The sequence below is a fragment of the Ornithorhynchus anatinus genome, unplaced genomic scaffold (genome assembly GCF_004115215.2).
Source record: "Ornithorhynchus anatinus isolate Pmale09 unplaced genomic scaffold, mOrnAna1.pri.v4 scaffold_93_arrow_ctg1, whole genome shotgun sequence".
Taxonomy (NCBI): Eukaryota; Metazoa; Chordata; class Mammalia; order Monotremata; family Ornithorhynchidae; genus Ornithorhynchus; species Ornithorhynchus anatinus.
The window spans coordinates 104,142-122,442 of record NW_024396943.1 but is presented as its reverse complement, the minus strand read 5'-3'; the positions used below and the strand labels follow the sequence as shown (position 1 = coordinate 122,442).

Sequence of the window (18,301 nt, the reverse complement as noted above, 5' to 3'; positions counted from 1 at the left end):
AGTGTTCATTAAACATCGACTTGGGGCCGAGCACTGTACTGACCCCTGGGAGATAATACACAGGTGAGAGTCAGATACAACGCCTGTCCTTCAGGGGCTCACAGTCTTAAAAACACCAAAGAGAGGACGACAGAGCCCAGAGCCAAGAGGACCCCCATGTCCCGCCGGGTCTCCTCGAGGAGTTAGAGGGCCGAGGGATCCTGGCCCAAGGGTTGAGTCCTCTCAGAGTAGCCTGGGCCTCCAGCACAGCGGCTACATCGAAATGGACTCTTCACAGGGGTGGGGAATGTGTCTGTTCTGTTGTACTCTCCCAAGCGCTGAGCTACAGTGCTCTGCTCACAGTAAACGCTTGCTGAGCTACAGTGCTCTACTCACAGTAGGCGCTCGACACATACCAGCGATTGATCGAAGTGGCCGGCGGACGGGAGACCTATGTCAGGGTTGCCTGTGGAGCACTGGCCCAGCTGTGGCACAGACCAACCTGCTCTCCGGATCAAGGAATGGGATGCTTCTCTTAGAGCAAAGAAATCACCCCGGCGATGATGAGAATGAACGACACCAGGGGCTGCAAACGAACGCTGGGGTCTCCAGTCAAGATTTACACCTGCACAGTTTGACAGGGACTTTGGGGTCCGGTTCCCTAAGCCTTCAGTCACAGAGAGCTATCTCTGTAGCATCAACTCTGAATATGGAGTCTAATTCTTCATAGAGCTGTTAAAGGCTCTTGTGGGCAGGGACCATAGTAATAGTAATAATAATAGTAATAATAATGATGGTGTTAAGCGCCTACTATGTGCCAAGCACTCTTCTAAGCACTGGGGGAGATACAAGGTAATCACAGTCTTAATCCCCATTTTACAGATGAGACAACTGAGGCACAGAGAAGTTAAGTGGCTTGCCCAAAGTCACACAGCTGACAAGTGGCAGAGCCGGGATTTGAACCTATGACCTCCGACTCCTAAGCCTGTGCTCTTCCACTGAGCCACGCTGCTTCTCTACCAACTCTGTGTGTGGGACTATCCCATGCGCTTAGTCAGCTATTGGTATTTATTGAGCACTTACTGTGTGCAGAGCACTATATTAGGCTCTTGGGAGAGTAATAATAATAATAATGGTGGCATTTGTTAAGCGCTTACTATCTGCAGAGCACTGTTCTAATCGCTGAGGTAGATACGGGGTAATCAGATTGTCCCACATGAGGCTCACAGTCTTAATTCCCATTTTACAGATGAGGAAGCTGAGGCATAGAGAAGTGAAGTGACTTGCCCACGGTCACACAGCTGACAAGTGGCAGAGCTGGGATTTGAACCCTTGACCTCTGACTCCCAAGCCTGTGCTCTTCCCACTGAGCCACGCTGCTTCTCTACCGACTCTGTGTGTGGGACTATCCCATGCGCTTAGTCAGCTATTGGTATTTATTGAGCACTTACTGTGTGCAGAGCACTATATTAGGCTCTTGGGAGAGTAATAATAATAATGGTGGCATTTGTTAAGCGCTTACTATCTGCAGAGCACTGTTCTAAGCGCTGAGGTAGATACGGGGTAATCAGATTGTCCCACATGAGGCTCACAGTCTTAATTCCCATTTTATAGATGAGGTAACTGAGGCATAGAGAAGTGAAGTGACTTGCCCACGGTCACACAGCTGACAAGTGGCAGAGCTGGGATTTGAACCCTTGACCTCTGACTCCCAAGCCTGTGCTCTTCCCACTGAGCCATGCTGCTTCTCTACCGACTCTGTGTGTGGGACTGTCCCGTGCGCTTAGTCATTGGTATTTATTGAGCACTTACTGTATTAGGCTCTTGGGAGAGTCCAATATAACAATCTGACACATTCCCTGCTCACAATGAGCAGAGTACAGTGCCGTGCACACAGGAAGCACACAAATATCACTGATTGATCGATTGATGGAAAACTGAAGCAGTGCATATTATTCTGTGCGTGTAGGGAGAGAAGGAATTTTTTTATGGTATTTGTTAAGCGCTTACTGTGTGTCCAACACTGTTCTAGACGCTGGGGTAGGTACAGGTTAATTAACTATAAAACAATAATGCAGTGGGCTGGTAGGGATGGAGCAGTCGGTCAGCATTATTGAGTGCTTATTGATTGTTCTCCCCCTCTAGACTGTAAGCTTGTTTTGGGCAGAGAATGTGTCTGTTTAATGCTATATTGTACTCTCCCAAATGCCTAGTACAGTGCTTTGCACACAGTAAGCATTCAGTAAATTCGATTGAATGAATGAATGAATGCAGAGCACAGTACTCGGAGCTTGGGAGAGTACAATAAATAGACAGGATCTCCTGCCCTCAAGGAGCTTACGGTCTAGTGGGGAAGACAGACAATGAAATAAAATTAGAGTCAGGGAAGGCAGCCGACTATAGGCTCTGTCCTTAAGAGCTGGGGGAGCTAAGGTGATTGAGTGCTTAGGGGATACAGACGCAAGTGCCTAGGTGATACAGGAGGGAGGGAAATTGGGGTGGGGAAATCAGAGATTAGGCAGGGTATGCAGCCAGCCTTGGGTATTCGTGGGTGACTGTTGAGAGAAACCCTTCCGAATGAAGTGGAACCACAAATACCATCTGCGCCCGACGGCAGCCGTGCTCCATGCACTGGCACGTTTCCCGTCCCCCTCGGCGGCCATCCGGGCTTTCCTGGGGTGGGACGGGAAGGGGCCGGCCAGCCCGTCTCCGAAGAGCCCGGGACTGTGGCTCGAAAGAGGCTGCGAGTCAACGAAACTGTGAATGCCGAGGGGCTACAGGGCTACTCTCTGTACCACGTGCCTGGGTGGAGGGATGGATGATGATAATGTGGTATTAAAAGCTGGTGTAAATACAAGATATTCTGATTGGACGCTGTCCCTGTCCCGCATAGGACTCCCAGTCTTAATCCCCATTTTACAGATGAGGGAACTGAGGCCTGCCCAGAGAAGTTAAGTGACTTGCTCAAGGTTCCACAGCAGACAAGTGGCTGAACCGGGATTAGAACCCAGGCCCTCTAACTCCCAGGTCTGTGCTCCTTCCAGTAGGCCATGCTGCTTCTCAGTAGATAGGTAACCTACCACCGAGGTAAAATCAATCAATCGATGTTATTTTTTGAGTGCTTACTATTTGCGGAGCACCAAACTAAGCTTCACTTGGGAAAGTGCAGTACAGTAGAGTTGGTAGACATGATTCCTGCCCTCAGGGAGATTACAGTTCTAGTGGGGGAGACAGACAGGAAAATCAATTACAGATAGGGGAAGCGGCAGAATGTGGGGATGTGTCCGTAAGTCTCGCGGGGCTGGGATGGGGAGAGTTGTAACATGTTGGGCTGGGGTGGCGAGAGAATCAAAGTGCTTAAGTGTATAGACGACAGAAAAGGGAGGGCAAATAGTTGGGGAAATGAGGGGTTAGTTAGGAAAGGCCTCTTGTTAAGGAGATGGGATGATAGGATGTCTTTGAAGGTGGGGAGAGTGGTGTGGTCTGTCCGATATAAAGTGGGAGGGAGGATGTGGACAATGGGTAGGCGGCGAGGTCAGGTAGGAAGGTAGGTAGGGTGACAAGCTTGGTGTCATCCTTGAGTCTGATCTCTCATTCACCCCTCATATCCAATCCGTCACCCAAACCTGTCAGTCTCAGCTTCACACCATCGCCAAGATCTGCCCTTTCCTCTCCATTCAAACCGCTACCACTTTAGTACAGTCACTCATTATATTCCGACTGGATTACTACATCAGCATCCTCTCTGATCTCCCAACCTCCTGTCTCTCCCCACTCCAATCTATACTTCACTCTGCTGCCTGGATTATCTTTCTACAGAAACGGTCTGGGCATGTCACCTCCCCCCCAAAAAGTCTCCAGTGGTTGCCTATCAACCTCCATATCAAACAAAAACTCCTCACTATTGGCTTCAAAGCTCTCCACCCCTTTCCCCCCTCCTACCTCACCTCCCTTCTCTCCTTCTACATCCCAGCCCACACAATCCGCTCCTCTGCCGCTAACCTCCTCACCGTGCCTCATTCTCGCCTGTCCCCTCGTCGATCCCTGGCCCACGTCCTACCTCTGGCCTGGAATGTCATTCCTCCTCAAATCTGCCAAACCATCACACTTCCCCCCTTCAAAGCCCTATTGAAGGCTCACATCCTCCAAGAGGCCTTCCCAGACTAAGCCCCCCTTTTCCTCTGCTCCCCCTCCCCCCCCCGTCACCGCGACTCGCTCCCTTTGCTCTACCCACCTCCCCGCCCCACAGCACTTTTGTACATATGAATGTATTTATAATTATAATTCTATTTATTTTATTATTGATGTATATGTACATATTTATAATTCCTTTTATTTATAATGATGCTACTGATGCCTGTTTACCTGTTCTGATATCTGTCTCCTCCCCTTCTAGACTGTGAGCCCGTTGTGGACAGGTATTGTCTCTGTTGCTGAATTGTACTTCCCAAGTGCTTAGTACAGTGCACTGCACACAGTAAGTGCTCCATAAATATAATTGAATGAATGAATGAAGCGGGGAAGCTGATGGAATACATTCATGAAAGTGTGCGATGGAAGAGAGGGGTACGATTGAGGAATATACCTGAAAGACGTGATAAAATAGATGGGAGCAGGCACCAGTGGGGCAGGGATCGCCTCTTTGCGGCCCTGCTGTGCAGCCAGCTGCTCAAGAGGTTGTCGATGAGGGAAGTACTGTTCACCAAGCACCATAGCTCTTCACAAGCAGCAGTTCCAGAGCTGTCCCCTGGGCTGTGCAGTATAGGCGGCCCGTGGCAGAAACAGGCACTCACCCTGGGGCTGGGGAAGCAGGTGCCTTCTGAGGGACTGGAGTGACAAGTTGTCTGTAAAAAGTGGAGAGCGGCATTATAACTGGCTGTTTCTCTCTTTCTCTCTCTCTCTCTTTCTCTCTCACACTCTCTCTCTCCCCATCTCCCTCTCCCTCCCCTCCCACAACATCCCTCCTTTTCAGGCATGCCTTGCCTGGCACAAACTCACGATGACTTGTGGAGTAGAGAAATAATCATTTCCATTAACAAACTGGATCCTCTCTCAGTTTTGGTGCAGTTCGTTGACTCTGGGACATATCAGAAATTGCCACCAAGCAGGTAAGTACAGTAGTTGTCTTAGTGAAGTTTTAATTTTCCATGAATTAGTCACTTCTCGAATGCATGTCACTCATCCCTTGCTCCCTTCTAAAAGGATTTTCTAGTTTAAAGGGACTTGAGTTATTTAGGAGCTGAAAAATCTGTTTTAGTCATGGTGGAGCCATTTCATTTTGTGTCAGGTATTTTTGGTGAGTAGTTGTGGCTTGTTGTCTCCCGACCTCCTCCAGGTTACGTCAGATACCCGATGACCTTATGTGGTATCCAGCACAGGCTGTCAAAGTTACTTTGGCCGGGTTTAGACCGCCAAAAAAGGATTTAGAAAAAATACGGATTCCTTATTATCCCAACTGGAGCCTGAAAGCAATATGGGCTATGATAGAGTGTCTTCGGGGCAAACGACTTCATGCTCTCACTTTGGTAAATCTTTATGGTTTAATCCAGCTCCCACACATGATGTAATATTTCAGAGTTGACATTTGTCGGTGTTCCTGTCAGTGTTAATAATAATGTTGGTATTTGTTAAGCGCTTACTATGTGCCGAGCACTGTTCTAAGCGCTGGGGTAGACACAGGGGAATCAGGTTGTCCCACGTGGGGCTCACAGTCTTAATCCCCATTTTACAGATGAGGGAACTGAGGCACAGAGACGTTAAGTGACTTGCCCACAGTCACACAGCTGACAAGTGGCAGAGCTGGGATTCGAACTCATGAGCCCTGACTCCAAAGCCCGTGCTCTTTCCACTGAGCCACGCTGCTGCTCCTATAGTGTTCTATGGGACTCTGATGTCCACTCAGCTCTCTGTAAAATTATGGCTGTTTTAATGGAAACCCAATCCGGAAGAGATGCCTCTGTATCACTCACCGGGATTCTCTCCCCGCGCCCCCACCGCGCCCCCTTACCCCTCCTCCCCAAGCCCTGGCCGGGAGGAGAGAAATCACTTGACTCACCTGCCTGTTTGTTGAGGGCAATGCATTGTTTTTTTCTCTCCTGATGCAATTTGCACCGCCCCCCCCCCAACCCCCACCCTTTTCCCCCATAGTGTATGTTCACTCATATTTATTGAGTGCGTACTGTGTGCAGAGCATTGTACTAAGTAAGTGCTTGGGAGAGTGCAATATAACAATAAACAGACACATTCCCTGCTCACAACGAGCTTACAGTCTAGAGGGGGAACTACAGAGGGGACACTACAGTCTAGTGTAGTAGCTCACCCTCTCATTTTGATGTCCTGATTGATTGAAAATTGGTATTTTAGTGGTCTAAATTAGGAATTCATTTGGGATGTGCAAGTTGACACCATTGAGTTTACCTGATTTTCTTAACCAGATAGAAACACTTCAAAATCTCAAAGTGATGGGGGCACCACAGAGTTGCCTAACTACAACTTTTATCTTTGGAGGAGAGACCAAAAGAAAAACTGAGCCACCACAACCAGAAAATCTAATAGGAGGAAAGGAAAGAGGCTAGAATTGCAGCATATCATAACCAATAAAATTCAGTGCCAATTCTGTAGGCCTGTTGCCTTCTGCTATGGGGAGCTGCGTTGGGAGTCAGGATGATCCCATCTGTGTCAAAATGGCATCAGTCGGTTAAGGCAGAGGTCACAGCATATGGAATTCACATTCCCCCTAGCAGGGTCTGCCACAGATGAACATCTCAGAATCGAGATGTCCTCCACAAACAGGACTGATGTTCTCGGCATGATCGATAATAATAATAATAATAACAATAATGGTATTTATTAAGCGCTTACTATGTGCCGAGCACTGTTCTAAGCGCTGTGGTGGATAAAAGGTAATCAGGTTTTCCCAGGTGGGGCTCACAGTTTTAATCCCCATTTTACAGATGAGGTAACTGAGGCACAGAGAAGTTAAGCGACTTGCCCAAGGTCACACAGCAGACAAGTTCTCTCGGAACCACCCCTGTGTGCGAGGGGGCCTTGGGGGATTTTTACAACGTTTGAGATTTGGGAAGCAGCATGGCCTAGTGGAAAGAGGTCTTGGGTTCTAATCCACTTGTCTGCTAGGTGACCTTGGGCAAGTCACTTCACTTCTCCAGGCCTCAGTTACCTCATCTGTAAATGGGGAATTAAATCCCCCTTCTTTTGATTTAAGACTGTGAGCCATACGTGGGACAGGGACTGTATGCCTCGTGTCCTATCACTCCCTGATTTCCCCAATGGTGTTCTAGCCTTAGATGCGTCACGTAAGACTTCTCCTTTTTCTCCCCTCCCCTCTCCTCCCCGCCCTTCCCCATCCTTATCCTCCCTCCCCACTGCTATGAGCTGTATATTTCCAGGCTTCTAGTAGTACATTGCTCTGCACCCAGTAAGTAAGTGCTCAGTGAACACCGTCGAGGTTGCTCTTCACCATATTGCTATTTATCACTGGCTTTAAAGCACCCCTCCAGAGCCCTGTCTTCCCTGAGCCTTCCAAGGTTAACTCTACTTGTGTAAAAGACAGCAAACAACTCATTCTTGTCACTATTGTGTATGTAGAGAGAGAAGCATAGAGATAAATATTCTCTCTTTTTCTCTACATACGTATGGAGGTAGATAGATAGATATACATATACCCTGAGGGTCTTCCCAGTGCATATCTATGTACTCTGCAGTGGGCATATATTTGAAGAGGCATGCAAGGTAACTCAGACTTCACTGTGAAAGTTAAAATTCTGAAGCTTGGATTTTGGTTTCTCACCCTTAGACTCTGACACCAGAGCCAACAGTGCTTTTGTTTGAAGATGAGCGATACCCAGTTTATAAGCCATTGATGCAGATGGAACTTGCAGATTTGGATGAATAATGTATGTTCCATGAATGTTCCCTCTTTCAGCCTTTCTCCATCTTTAAAGTCTCGTATTTCTGCCTGCCTCCAGGACATCTCTACTTGGATGTCCTGCCAACCCCTCAAACTAAACATGTCCAAAGCAGAACTCCTCACCCTCCTACCCAGACCTGTCCTCCCCTGGACTTTCCCTATCACTGTAGACCTCACCACCATCCTCCCAGACTCACAACCCCATGACCTTGGCATTATTCATTCATTCATTCAATAGTATTTACTGAGCGCTTACTATGTGCCAAGCACCGTACTAAGTGCTTGGAATGTACAATTCGGCAACAGAGACAATCCCTGCCCATTGACGGACTTACAGTCTAATCGGGGGAGACAGACAAATTATCAACTTATCTCTCTCATATTACGTACATAATCTGTTGCCCAATCCTGTCGGTTCTATAGTCACAACGTTGAAATCCACCATTTCCTCTCCATCCAAACTGCTACTTTGCTGATGCAAGTGCTTATCCTGTCCTGCCTTGATTACCGCATCAGCCTCCTCGCTGACCTTTCTGCTTCCCGTGTTGCCTTACCAGTCCAAACATGACCCTATTGCCCTGATCATTTTTCTGAAAACCGTTCAGTCCATGTTCCCCCCCTCCTCAAGAACCTCCAGTGGTTGCCCATCATTCATTCATTCATTCAATAGTATTTATTGAGCGCTTACTATGTGCAGAGCACTGTACTAAGCGCTTGGGATGAACAAGTCGGCAACAGATAGAGACAGTCCCTGCCGTTTGACGGGCTTACAGTCTAATCGGGGGAGACGGACAGACAAGAACAATGGCACTAAACAGCGTCAAGGGGAAGAACATCTCGTAAAAACAATGGCAACTAAATAGAATCAAGGCGAGGTACAATTCATTAACAAAATAAATAGGGTAACGAAAATATATACAGTATATACATATATAAAATATATACATCCACCTCCGCATTCAACAGAAACTTCTTACCGTCGGCTTTAAAGCATTCAGTCACCTTTCCCCCTCCTATCGTACCTCTCTGATTTCCTGCTGCAACCCAGCATGCTCTCTTTGCTCCTTTAATGAATTCTTGTTGATCCCACCGCGGACTCCTCGCGCACGTCCTGCAACTCCCTCTCCCTTCATAGTTGACAGACCACCACTCTCTCCACCTTTAAAGCCTTATTAAAAGCGCATCTCCAAAAAGCCTTCCCTGACTAAGCCCTCATTTCCCCTATTCCCTCTCCCTTCTTGGTAACTGTGGCACTTGCATTTGTACATTTTATGCATCCTACCCTCAGCCCCACAGAACCTCTGTAATAATAATAATAATGTTGGCATTTGTTAAGTGCTTACTATATGCTGAGCACTGTTCTAAGCGCTGGGGTAGATACAGGGTAATCAGGTTGTCCCACGTGAGGCTCATAGTCTTAATCCCCATTTTACAGATGAGGTAACTGAGGCACAGAGAAATTAAGTGACTTGCCTACAGTCACACAACTGACAAGTGGCAGAGTCGAGATTCGAACCCCTGACCTCTGACTCCCAAACCCGTGCTCTTTCCACTGAGCCACGTTGCTTCTGTACATCTGTGTAATTTATCTTAAGGTCTGGCTCTCTTCTAGACTTTCAGCCCCTTATGGGCAGGGAACATGTCTTCCAGATCAGTTAGATTGTACTCTCCCAGGCACTTATTACAGTGCTCTGCACCCAGTAAGCACTCAATAAATAGGATTAGTTGATTGATTGATCAGTCAGTGGCCTTGACTACAGCTCTTGTGACTGCACTTTCAAGTCCAATAAGCCACTTTGAGTGCCCAGAGACATTTAATTTTTACTTCGTTTGAAAGTTAGAATTACCCTTAGTGTAGACTACAGATTTTGCTGTGTGGAAAAGTGAATTCTGAACTTTTTCCTGAATAGGGCATCAACCTTTGACATTTTAGAATAAAACCAAAAGATCTCAGAGAAATGAGACCTCCCCCCACCCATATGGCAGTCAACGTATGTGCTCTATATAAAATGCAGGTCCCAGCTTTCCCCTGTTGCAAAACAATCTCCCCGGCAATATGTTTCTCCTGCCAGAATCTTCTTTGCAGGTGGCGGCGTTAGTGGCGTTAATGGTGGTGGGACAGCAGCAGAGCCAGGGCGTCCCTGCTGTTCTGGAAGCCAGAGGAGTTGGGCAACTGTTGCAGGCCAGAATGTTCTGTGCAATCAATCGGTCGAATTTAGTGAGCGCTTACTGTGCAGAGCACAGGACTAAGTGCTTGGAAGAGGACAATGGAACAGAGTTGGTGGCCTGTTCCCTGCCCACAATGAGATTTCAGTCTACGGGGGAGATGGGTGTTAATCTACATAAATAAATTATAGATATGGACACAAGTGCTCTGGGGCTGAGGGGGAGGGGTGGCTAAAAGGTGCAAACCCAAGTGCAGCGACAATGCAGATGGGAGTGGGAGAAGAGAGAATGAGGCTTTAGTTGGCCAGCGCCTCTTAGAGGAGATGTCATTTGAAAGTAGGGAGAGTGACAGTCTGGCCAAAAGGAAGAGGGAGGGCATTCCAGCCCAGTGGAGTGCAAGAGAAGTGGAGCCAGTGGCAGATCTCCAGGACCCAGGAGGACTTCAGTCTGTCCGCTCGTTCTGGGCGGGGAAGGTGTCTGCTCATTCTGATGTATTGTACTCTCCCAAGCACTTAGTATAGTGCTCTGCACATAGGAAGTGCTCAAAAAATACCGTCGATTGATTGGCAGCAGAGGTTGAGGTGACAGGCTTACCCAGGGAGGATAGGCCAAAACCTCTCTTGGTCAAATGAAAGCTTGGGGTAGCTGAGAGTCTTGTCCCAGAGTATTGGCTGTCAAAACCTTGGGCCCGAGTCAATCAATCGATCAGTCAGTCAAGGGCATTTATTAAGCATTCACTCTGTGCAAGGCACTGCACTTAAAGCTCACGAGAGTACAATACAACAGACTAGGTAGACACGATCCCTTCCTCCAAGAAGCTTACACTCTCCAGGGAGAGACAGAAATGAAAATAGACTATGGAGAAGGGTAACAGTAGAATATTAAGATGTTTCCCCAGGTGCTGTGGGACCGGGGTGAGTATCGAGGCAGCTGAGGGGTATACAACCAAATGCAGAGTTGACGCAGAGGTGAGAGGACCGATGAGGAAACTCAAGGGCTAGGTCCGGGAAGGCCTCATGAGCCTCCACTGCCCTCTGCCTAAGCTACAAGACAAGTGTTGTGTGGATGATGAGCCCCCGTAACTTGCCCGATGCCCTTCCGCGGGCCCTGTGCGTTAATTCACTGTCTGACTAGTTCCCAGACCTCCCCCAGTTTCTCCACCATACCCAGAGTTTCCTTAGATGCCCCACCCAGTCTGCAGCAGCCTTCATTTCATGGGGTTTGCTCTCTGGGTACCCGGAGATCGAGGACCCTTCTAACCGCAGCTACTGCTGCCGATATCAAGCAGGCTCCGTCCACCTCCTTGCACCTGGCTTTCCCTACAACTCTTGGTCGCTGCCATAGTAGACCCGTTCACCAGAAGTGCGGGACTCTTGCTAGGCTCCTACGTCATTCACCCTGTCCATGGCTAGGGTCTCTGGCAACCCAGTACCAGCTAAAATGGCATGAGATTTGAATAGTGCTATTACAATCCCCTCTCCTCCCCTCCTCATCCCCCTGGCACTTATGTCCACATCTGTAGTTTATTCATATTAATGTCTGTCTCCCCCTCCAGACTCTAAGCTTTTTGTGAGCAGGGAATGTGTCTGTTTATTGTTGTATTGTACTCTCCTGAGCGCTTAGTACAGTGCTCCACACACAGTAGAGCACTCAATAAATACAACTGAATGAATGAATAACCTAGATTGAAGTCAGCCTCCGGTTTTTGTTTTTCAGGGGTTCTAGTAAAAGCCGTGGAATTTGGGGAGAAGAGCAGAAGAGTGATGCATAGAACGGATTTGTGATATGCTAAGTTTTATGTAATATGAGGTGTCATCCAAAGCAAATGTATGTTGGGTTTGGAACTATTTTCAGATGCTGAAAAAAGAGTATTACAATAAAATTCGCTTCTGACTCTTCATGTGAAAGTTTCCCAATAGATTCCATTAATTCTTTTCCCACTCCTCAGGGCATTTGCCCCTCTCTGACCATGCCTCATCCCTGCGGCTCCAGAGTTGAGTGAAACGTTCCTGGCGGCAGCGGCAATGGCAGCCTTTGGGGCGGGCCTTACGCTATCACGGCACCGTCCCTGGGAATGTCCCCTTCCTGACTCAATGTCTTGGCAAAGCCGCGAAGCCTAACGGATAGAGCACGGGACCGGGAGTCAGGAGACGCAAGTTCTAATAAAGGCTCCGCACCTGGCCTGCCGTGTGACCTTGAGTAAGTCACTGAACCTCTCTGTACCTCCATTTTCTCATCTGTAATGTAGGGATAAAATACCTGGCTTTTTTTTTATGTAAATTTGTGGTTCTTGTAAGCACTTACTGTATGTCAAACACTGTTCTAGGCGCTGGGTTAGATAGAAGTTGGTTAGATTGGACACAGTCCTTGACCCACGTGGGGGCTCACGGATGTAAGTAGGAGGGAGAACAGGTATTGAATCCACATTTTGCAGTGTGGAAACTGAGGCCCAGAGATGGTAAATGACTTGCCAAAGGTGTCACGGCGGAGCGTTTGGCAGACCAAGAATTAGAACCCGGGTCCTCTGACTTGCAGGCCCTAGGCCACGCTGCTTCTCAGCTATTCTCCCCCGCCTTAGATAGTGATCCCCATGTGGGGCAGACACTATGTCTCTTCTGATTACCTTGTATTTGCCCAGCGCTTGGCCCATAACTGCCTTACAATCAATCCGTAGTATTTTAAAATATCGTTTTTTAAAAACCATTTTTAAGCGCTGTGTTAAGTGCTTGGGAGAGGACAATACAACAGAATCGATAGACACGTTCCCTGCCCACAAGGGGCTCACAGACTAGAGAGGGAAATAGTCATTAATGTACATACAAATACCACATTATTATTATTTTTATTCTGTGCTTTAAAGCACTCACTTTATTTTTAACGTTATCTTCCTGTGGCGTTCTTAACAGGCCAGCTGTTAAAATGCTCTTTTAAAGTCTTTCACCCACCTCCTCTGTTGGTGCTCATGTAGTAGCTTCAACTTCCTATCAGCAGAAAAAACACCAAAAGAGTTTAGCTTGGCTAATATGGTAACTGGTGTTCTATTGAAGAACTCCTGCAATACCAATAGAGCTCCACTATGCCCTAAGGTTTTGAAATAAATTTATACTGGGAGACTGGAGAGCCCCAAACGCATGCTGTATCTGCCCAAGGTACAGTTGCATTAGCTGCAGATTTTACAGACATATACAGCTTGGTTTTTCAAAAAGACCAGAAAGTTAATTTTTACAGCGACTGCACCACCTGAGGATTTGAGCCGCACAAAACAATTGTTAAAAGTTGACATCTTTTGGAACATTTCCATCCTTGTCCTTAACCCTTGTATGTCTAGATTCTGGGAGGCCATCACTGTTGGCAGTTTACCCCGTCTTTGTGCCTCATGAACTTGGCTGGGCGTAGTGGTTTGGCCATTATTATGAAGCATTGTTTGGCTCACAGACCCCTCCTCTCCTCCATTCATCCATCCATCCATCCATCCATCAGTTCATTCAACTGTATTTATTGAGCACTTACTGTGTGCAGAGTACTGTACTAAGCGCTTGGGAGACTGCAACATGACAGTAAACAGACATTCTCTGCCCACAAAGAGCTTACAGTCTAGAGGGGGAGACAGACATCAGTAGACATAATTACAGATACAAGTATGTGGGTTGAATGACAGGAGGTTTTCCTCTTCTCCCACTTTCTTCTGGGTTGCCTTCATTCATTCATTCAATCGTATCTATTGAGCGCTTACTGTGTGCAGAGCACTGTACTAAGCATTTGAAAAGTACAGTTCAGCAATAGAGACAATCCCTGCCCACACGGATTTACATTCTAGAAGCCCCCTCCCTGCTCCACAGCACTTCTGTAATTCATTTATTCTGAAATTCATGTATTTATATTAATGTCTAGTTTGCAAACTCATAGTGAGCAGGGAGTGTGTTTATTATAATGTACTTTCCAAAATGCTTAGTACAGTGCTCTGCACACAGTATGCGCAGAGTAAATACGATTGAATGAATGAATGAAAGTAAGCGCCCAATAAATACGATTGATTGATCAACTGATCACTCTGTGGCGATAAGGAGGCGCAGCCTCGGAGAAAAAGCCTACGGTCGTGCCGTACCATACTGCCACCAGGGGGCGATAAAGAAACACGGTCCCACAGGACGATGCCTTGCACCATCAGGGGGCGATAGAGAGGTGCAGCTTCTTAGAATAACGATTAGTGCCACCAGGGGGGCGATAGAGAGGCGCGGCTTCTTAGAATAACGATTAGTGTCACCAGGGGGCGATAGAGAGGCGCAGCCTTCCAGAGTAACGATTAGCGCCACCAGGCGGCGGCACCAGGTAGCGGTACTCCACCTTCTCCGGAAAACGTTATCAAACCTCGGCTTCCCTGACTCTGTCCTCTCCTGGTTCTCCTCTTATCTAATAATGTTGGAATTTGTTAAGCGCTTACTATATGCCAAGCACTGTTCTAAGCGCTGGGGTAGATACAGAGTAATCAGGTTGTCCCACGTGAGGCTCACAGTCAATCCTCATTTTACAGATGAGGGAACTGAGGCACAGAGAAGTGAAGTGACTTGCCCACAGTCACGCAGCTGACAAGTGGCAGAGCCGGGATTCGAACTCATGACCTCTGACTCCCAAGCCCGTGCTCTTTCCACTGAGCCACGCTGCTTCTTTGGGTACATAAAGAGTGCATACCCAAATGTGACCACCCGCCCACACTCACCTGCCCTGCACCTCTCTTGTATTTCAGGGGGTGCTCAGCACAGTGCCTACATCCGGAAGGGACCCAGACGGATGGACTTCTCTGTTCCCTGCTTTTCGACCCTTTGCCACGTGGAAGCCATCCTCAGCTCTCTCATTCAACCCGCACATCCAATCCGTCACCAACACCTGCCGGTCTCACCTTCACAATATCGCCAAGATCCGCCCTTTCCTCTCCATCCAAATGGCTATCGTGCTGGTACAAGCTCTCATAATATCCCGGCTGGATTATTGTGTCAGCCTTCTCTCTGATCTCCCTTCCTCCTGTCTCTGCCCACTCCAGTCTATCCTTCATTCCGCTGCCCGGATCATCTTCCGACAGAAACGCTCTGGGCATGTCACTCCTCTCCTCAAAAACCTCCAGTGGCTGCCTATCAGCCTTTACACAAAACAAAAACTCCTCACCCTTGGCTTCAAAGCTCTCCATCACCTTACCCCCTCCTACCTCACCTCCCTTCTCTCCTTCTCCAGCCCAGCCCGCACACTCCGCTCCTCTGCCGCTCACCTCCTCTCGGTCCCTTGTTCTCGCCTGCCCCACCATCGATCCCCGGCCCACGTCTTACCACTGACCTGGAATGCCCTACCTCCTCACATCCGCCAAACTAACTCTCTTCCCTTCTTCTAAGACCTACTGAGAGCTCACCTCCTCCAGGAGGCCTTCCCAGACTGAGCCCCCCTTTTCCCTCTGCTCCTCCTCCCCTTCCCCCTCCGCCCTCTGCTCTTTCCCCTTCCCCTCCCCTCAGCCCTGTGCTCATTTGTATATATTATTTATTACCCTATTTATTTTGTTAATGAGTTGTATATCTCCATGATCTATTTATCTGGATGATGTAGTTTTGTTTTGTTCTGTTTTGCTTTGCTGTCTGTCTCCTCCATTTAGACTGTGAGCCCATTATTGAGCAGGGATTGTCCTTATCTGTTGCCGACTGTACATTTTATTTTGTTAATGAAATGTACATCGCCTTGATTCTATTTAGTTGCCATTGTTTTTACGAGATGTTCTACCCCTTGACTCTATTTACTGCCATTGTTCTTGTCTGTCTGTCTCCCCAGATTAGACTGTAAGCCCGTCAAACGGCAGGGACTGTCTCTATCTATTGCCGACTTGTTCATTCCAAGCGCTTAGTCCAGTGCTCTGCACATAGTAAGCGCTCAATAAATACTATTGACTGAACATTCCAAGCGCTTAGTACAGTGCTTTGCACATAGTAAACGCTCAATAAATACGATTGAATGAATGAATGACTCTCACTTGGCGCTGCTTTTACTCTGGGTGGCTGGGCCCCTCTAGCCCTCCCTGGTGGTGCTCATCCTTAGGCTGTCAGGTTGCACCTCTCTATCGCCCCCTAGTGGCATTAATCGTCCTTCTGGGAAGCTGCGCCTCTCTATTGCCCCCTGGTGGCATGAGTCGTTATCCTGGGGGCTGCCCCTCTCTATTGCCCCCTGGTGGTTTTTTTATTATTAGTATCATATGCCGTCGAGTCGTTTCTGATTCATGGCGACTCTATGGATGCATTTACTTCAGAATGTCCTGTCTTCTGCCATAATTCGTAACCTTGCTGACGGTTCCACTAATCGTTATTCTGGACGGCTGCGCCTCTATCGCCCCACGGCTGCACTGATCGTTGGGGAAGCAGCGTGGCTCAGTGGAAAGAGCCAGGGTTTGGGAGTCAGAGGTCATGGGTTCTAATTCCGACTCTGCCGCTTGTCAGCTGTGTGACTTTGGGCAAGTCACTTAACTTCTCTGAGCCTTAGTTCCCTCATCTGTAAAATGATTAAGACTGTGAGTCCCACGTGGGACAACCTGATCACCTTGTAAACCCCCTCCCCCCCAGCGCTTAGAACAGCGCTAGGCACATAGTAAGCACTTAAATACTATTACTATTATTATTATTATTATTATTCGGGGTGGCTACACCTCTCTATCGCCGCCTGGTGGCAGTAGGCTTGTTCAGGGAGGCTGTGCATCTCTATCGCCCTCTGGTGGCACCAATCTTTATTCTGGGAGGCTGCGCCTCTATCGCCCCCTGGTGGCACTAATTATTCTGGAAAGCTGTGCCTCTCTACTGCTCTCCTGGTGGCACTAATGATTATCTTGGGAAGCTGCATCTTTCTATTGCTCCCTGATGGCACCAATCAGCGTGGCTTAGTGGAAAAAGGACGGGCTTGGTAGTCAGAGGCCGTGGGTTCTAATCCCGCCTCCGCCACATCAGCTGTGTGACTTAGGGCAAGTCAACTTCTCTGAGTCTTAGTTCCCTCATTTGTAAAATGGGGATTAATAATAATAATGTTGGTATCTGTTAAGCGCTTACTATGTGCAGAGCACCGTTTTAAGCAATAGATACAGGGTAATCAGGTTGTCCCATGCGAGGCTCACAGTTAATCCCCATTTTACAGATGAGGGAACTGAGGCACAGAGAAGTTAAGTGACTTGCCCACAGTCACACAACAGACAAGTGGGAGTCGGCATTCGAACCCATGACCTCTGACACCCAAGCCCAGGCTCTTTCCACTGAGCCACGACTGTGAACCCCACGTGGGTTAACCTGATTACCTTGTATCTGCCCCAGCGCTTAGAACAGTGCTTGGCACATAGTAAGCGCTTAGCAAATACCATTAAAAAAACTTATTCTGGGAGGCTGCGCCTCTCTATCATCCGTACCCTGTTGGTTCTAGGCATGTTTCTGGGAGACGGCGCCTCTCTTTCGCCCCCTGGTGGTCCTAATCATTATTCTGGGAAGTGGCGACTCTTTATCGCTCTCTGCTGGCACTAATCGCTCTTTTGGGAGGCTGCCCCTCTCCATCGCACCCTGGTAACCCTAACAGGTATTCTGGGAGGCTGGGCTGGTCTTTCATCCCCTGGGGAGACTCCGTTCCTTACAGCTGTGCCTCTATCGCCGCCCTAGTGGTACTAGGCATTGTTCCTTGGGGCTGCCCTTCTCTATCGCCGCCTGGTGGTGCTAATCGTTATTCTGTAAGGCTGCGCCTCTCTATCGCCGCCTGGTGGGAGCTAGGTTATGGTATGGCAATAGGCTTGTAATCGGAGGCTGGGCCTTTCTATCGCCGCATGTTGGCGATCAATTAATCGCATTTATTGAGCGCTTATTTTTTATGGTATTTCTTTTGTGCTTACTACGTGCCAGGCACTGTACTAAGCGCTGGTACAGGCTCTCATAATATCCCGGCTGGATTATTGTGTCAGCCTTCTCTCTGACCTCCCTTCCTCCTGTCTCTCCCCGCTCCAGTCTATTCTTCACTCTGCTGCCCGGCTCATCTTCCTGCAGAAACGCTCTGGGCGTTTCTCCCCTTCTTAAAAACCTCCAGTGGTTGCCCATCAATCTCCGCTCAAAACAAAAACTCCTCACTCTAGGCTTCAAGGCTCTCCATCACCTCGCCCCCTCCTACCTCTCCTCCCTTCTCTCTTTAATAATAATAATAATAATGTTGGTATTTGTTTAGTGCTTACTATGTGCA

The 18,301-nt window shown here is 48.1% G+C and overlaps 1 protein-coding gene across 4 annotated transcripts in view; it reads left to right on the top strand.

The window, feature by feature from the left end:
- The window catches only part of LOC114809005 (RING finger protein 17-like), a 44,719-nt gene extending 32,757 nt beyond the window's left edge, over positions 1–11,962 (top strand). For 2 of the 4 annotated variants that reach the window (XM_039911076.1, XM_039911075.1), the window contains 3 exons: positions 4,952–5,087; positions 5,315–5,504; positions 11,789–11,962. In XM_039911076.1, the coding sequence (XP_039767010.1) occupies positions 4,952–5,087; positions 5,315–5,504; positions 11,789–11,797 (335 nt within the window). In that variant the 3' untranslated portion in view covers positions 11,798–11,962. Of the gene's footprint in view, positions 1–4,951; positions 5,088–5,314; positions 5,505–7,792; positions 7,893–11,788 lie in introns of all 4 variants that reach the window. The other 2 variants (XR_005659743.1, XM_039911077.1) reach the window with 2 other exon arrangements.
- The last annotated feature ends 6,339 nt before the right edge of the window (positions 11,963–18,301 follow it).